This window comes from Bombus bifarius, unplaced genomic scaffold, assembly GCF_011952205.1.
Source record: "Bombus bifarius isolate JDL3187 unplaced genomic scaffold, Bbif_JDL3187 scf7180000009656_frag, whole genome shotgun sequence".
NCBI classification, from domain to species: Eukaryota; Metazoa; Arthropoda; class Insecta; order Hymenoptera; family Apidae; genus Bombus; species Bombus bifarius.
Genome location: NW_022885259.1, coordinates 13,781 through 16,708, shown reverse-complemented (window position 1 = coordinate 16,708; position 2,928 = coordinate 13,781). Strand labels below are relative to the sequence as shown.

Here is a 2,928-nt window from a genome sequence, read left to right as displayed (position 1 = left end):
CGTCTGCGACGTTGTAGGACCGCGAGCGACGGTTAGAAAATACAGCCCGTGGTAAGCCTCGTGGCGTAACAGTAGTCTATATAAAAAAAAATCTTACTAATAAAATTATTATACGATTTCCTGCGTGCACGACGCTCGAGGAATAAACGAAAGTGTAATTTTCATTTTCAAGGTTCGCGTCACGAAACATATTCATTTACGGATACATCTCACCACATAGTATCGTATTGTGATTGCAGACACGTGTTTGATCGGTAAAAACGGGACACGCCGTCGGTGAACGCTTGCACGTCAAGTACAGGACGTGAATTTTTGCGTTTCGTCCTCCAGGCCGCGTGAGAAGAAACACTAGACAGGCCTCTGATTCATCGCACGGGATACGGGACACTGCCATTGTTCCAGACGCACACAGATAGGCCACGCATGGACGAATGAGAACTTATATTCCGGCACAAGGATAATCTTGATTGAGGATAGCGTCGCCAGATTATAGAAATTAATGGTAATCATCGTTCGACCGCGAATCCCGCGAATTCCCAGCTACCAGGAAAATGCTTGTTTTTCTTTTCTTTATCAATACCTAAGTAAGTTTGAAAAGTTACATGTACAACAGCAACAATGTAAATATGGATGCTGTTGACATTTAGGAGGGAAAATGTCGATGACTATGAGAGTCCTCTTTCCATCATATGTATAGTTCGGATTAAAGGATATTTGTATCTCAATGTTTATTTGCACTTTTAGAAGTTTCTCTTTGTGTATTTTGTTTGACTTCCGGATTTTCAAAGATAACAGTATCTTAAGGATACAAACTTTAAACGTATATATTTTTCACACCTTGTTCGACCTTCGGGTTGAGTAAAGTACGGATTATGTACAAAGGTATTTAAAGCGTTATAAATCACGGATTTACCCAACGTGGCATAAAACGAAAACTCTACTCACCAATATCCTTGATACGAAGTCTTGACGAGTTTCACAGTGAAGAGGAACTGTATAGCGCACACGAGGAGACAGCAGAGGTTTAGGGAGAGGGCGAGTGCGCACAGCGCTAACGTCACCTCGTAGACAATCGTATACTCTTCCGGGCTGATCAGGCTACTCGGCGTCACCGTTAACGGTGAGATCTTCAGCAAGAAGATCAACGAGAGTAGCGCCAGTAACAACGACACTAGACACAATAAACCCAAACTGGTCAACGTCTCTTTCGCGCCAACCTCGTGGTCCTTGTGATTCCTTGACAGGGACGACGACCAGGAAGCGTTCAAGGGGTACGCCGTGGAACCGGGACCGGTTAACTGTCCCCCGGTAGTCGTACCCTGAAGAGCAGGTGCAGGCGAAGGTGTCGCCTGACTGGATAATCTGGACAGTCTCGAGATATCAAAGCCTCCATTCGCTTTAGGTCTGTTGCCCTGGTGCAGCGGCGCCGGGGATATCACCCCCAATGTAGTCGACAGATTATTATTATTGTTATTGTTATTCCCACCGGCAACAGGACTGACGCTGCTCACAGAATGCTTCGACGTGGACAACGTGGACAGATTAAGAGCGTGCGAGTGATTCAATCGTTGAGAAAGATTGTTCACGCTCAACTGAGAATGATTCAAAGGGTGTCTGTGAGTGGAAGATGGCGTGGTGGCAGCCTGATGCACGTTGGCTCTTTGATGGACCACCGAGTCGTAAACGTCGACTCCCCGTCCTTGGCTCCCCCCTGTCGTTCCACGAACGTTGCTGTTTTGGTTGTAATGATGGTGTTGCTGTTGATCCTGTTGGTGACCAGAATGATGGTGGTGGTGGTGGCCGCCGTGCAACGAGTCCGAGCTCGCCTGGTAGTCATTGTGCTGGTGCCTGGAGCCCGCTGACGACGGTTGCCCCGTCAGGATATGCTTCAGCATTACTCGACGCTGGAATGCCTGAGGAAGACTGCGCTTCTTCCTGCTTCTCTACATGGCGCTACGTGGGACTCGCTTCTGAGCACGTCTTTCTCGTTGGAGGTTTCTTCTTTCTTTTCTTCCCCAGTAGAATTTTTACACAATTCTTTCTCCCTTTTATCATTAAATTACCTTTAATTCTTAACGACCTTTAATCTTTGTCTCTTCTTTCCTATATATATATTTTTGTTTACTTTTCTCCGTAGCGAATTTTGTCTTTCTGACGCGGGATTAGGTTTCTGGACTTAGGGAGTTGCTACACGCCAGCTCCACCATGGCGACGGCATTCACTAGGCAGCCTACATAGCCACCTTTCAGCTCACGCTTCGGGACACTTTTTTCGCTGAGATTCTCCGCGATGAGGCATGAAAGCAGAGACCACCGTCTGCGGAGGCATGATTATTCTATTGTTCCTTTTAACGAGTAATCGTTTTACTCGAGTCCTCTTACTAAACCGTAAGTACAAAAGACTATTATACTTAGATAGGTACTTGGTCTCAAGAACCAACTTATTTTGGTCTTTCGATTAAGTTCTTAATTAAATGCTCAATTAGATATTCATAAATATATCTTCATAATATTTCCCTCATCTATTTCTTTGACATTCTAGCAACCTCGTTAAGACGTCCGCCACTTCAACTTCTATCTACAAGTGGCAAAAACTGAAGCTGACCTTCTTCATGGAGAAACATGCCGGAAATGGCATCCGCACGTGTGAATAATTATACTCAGTGTCCAGGTAGTTCTTTCGATCATCCGATAGAAGTCGTTTCTGTTTTTCAGAGTTCGTTCACGTCTCCAGAATGTAAAAATATCCAAGGAAGTACCATTAGGAAGCAATGAAATTCAGAGCTTTTGTGGTTATTCCTTTTTCTGACTGTTTCTTTTCTTTGCCCAAAATGGATGATTTCTATATCAAATTGTTTATCCGTATTTTTTTTTTAATATTCCTTGAGATTTTCAATCAACTCGATTTCGAATTTTTTAGCACCCGATC

General features: G+C 44.3%; 1 protein-coding gene across 1 annotated transcript; it reads right to left on the bottom strand.

Moving 5' to 3' along the window:
* Positions 1 to 941: 941 nt before the first annotated feature.
* LOC117215479 (nuclear transcription factor Y subunit gamma-like) lies at positions 942 to 1,981 on the bottom strand. The gene has a single exon (XM_033461846.1). The coding sequence runs from the start codon at positions 1,893 to 1,895 to the stop codon at positions 942 to 944; it is 954 nt and encodes a 317-aa protein (XP_033317737.1). The 5' UTR covers positions 1,896 to 1,981.
* Positions 1,982 to 2,928: the final 947 nt, after the last annotated feature.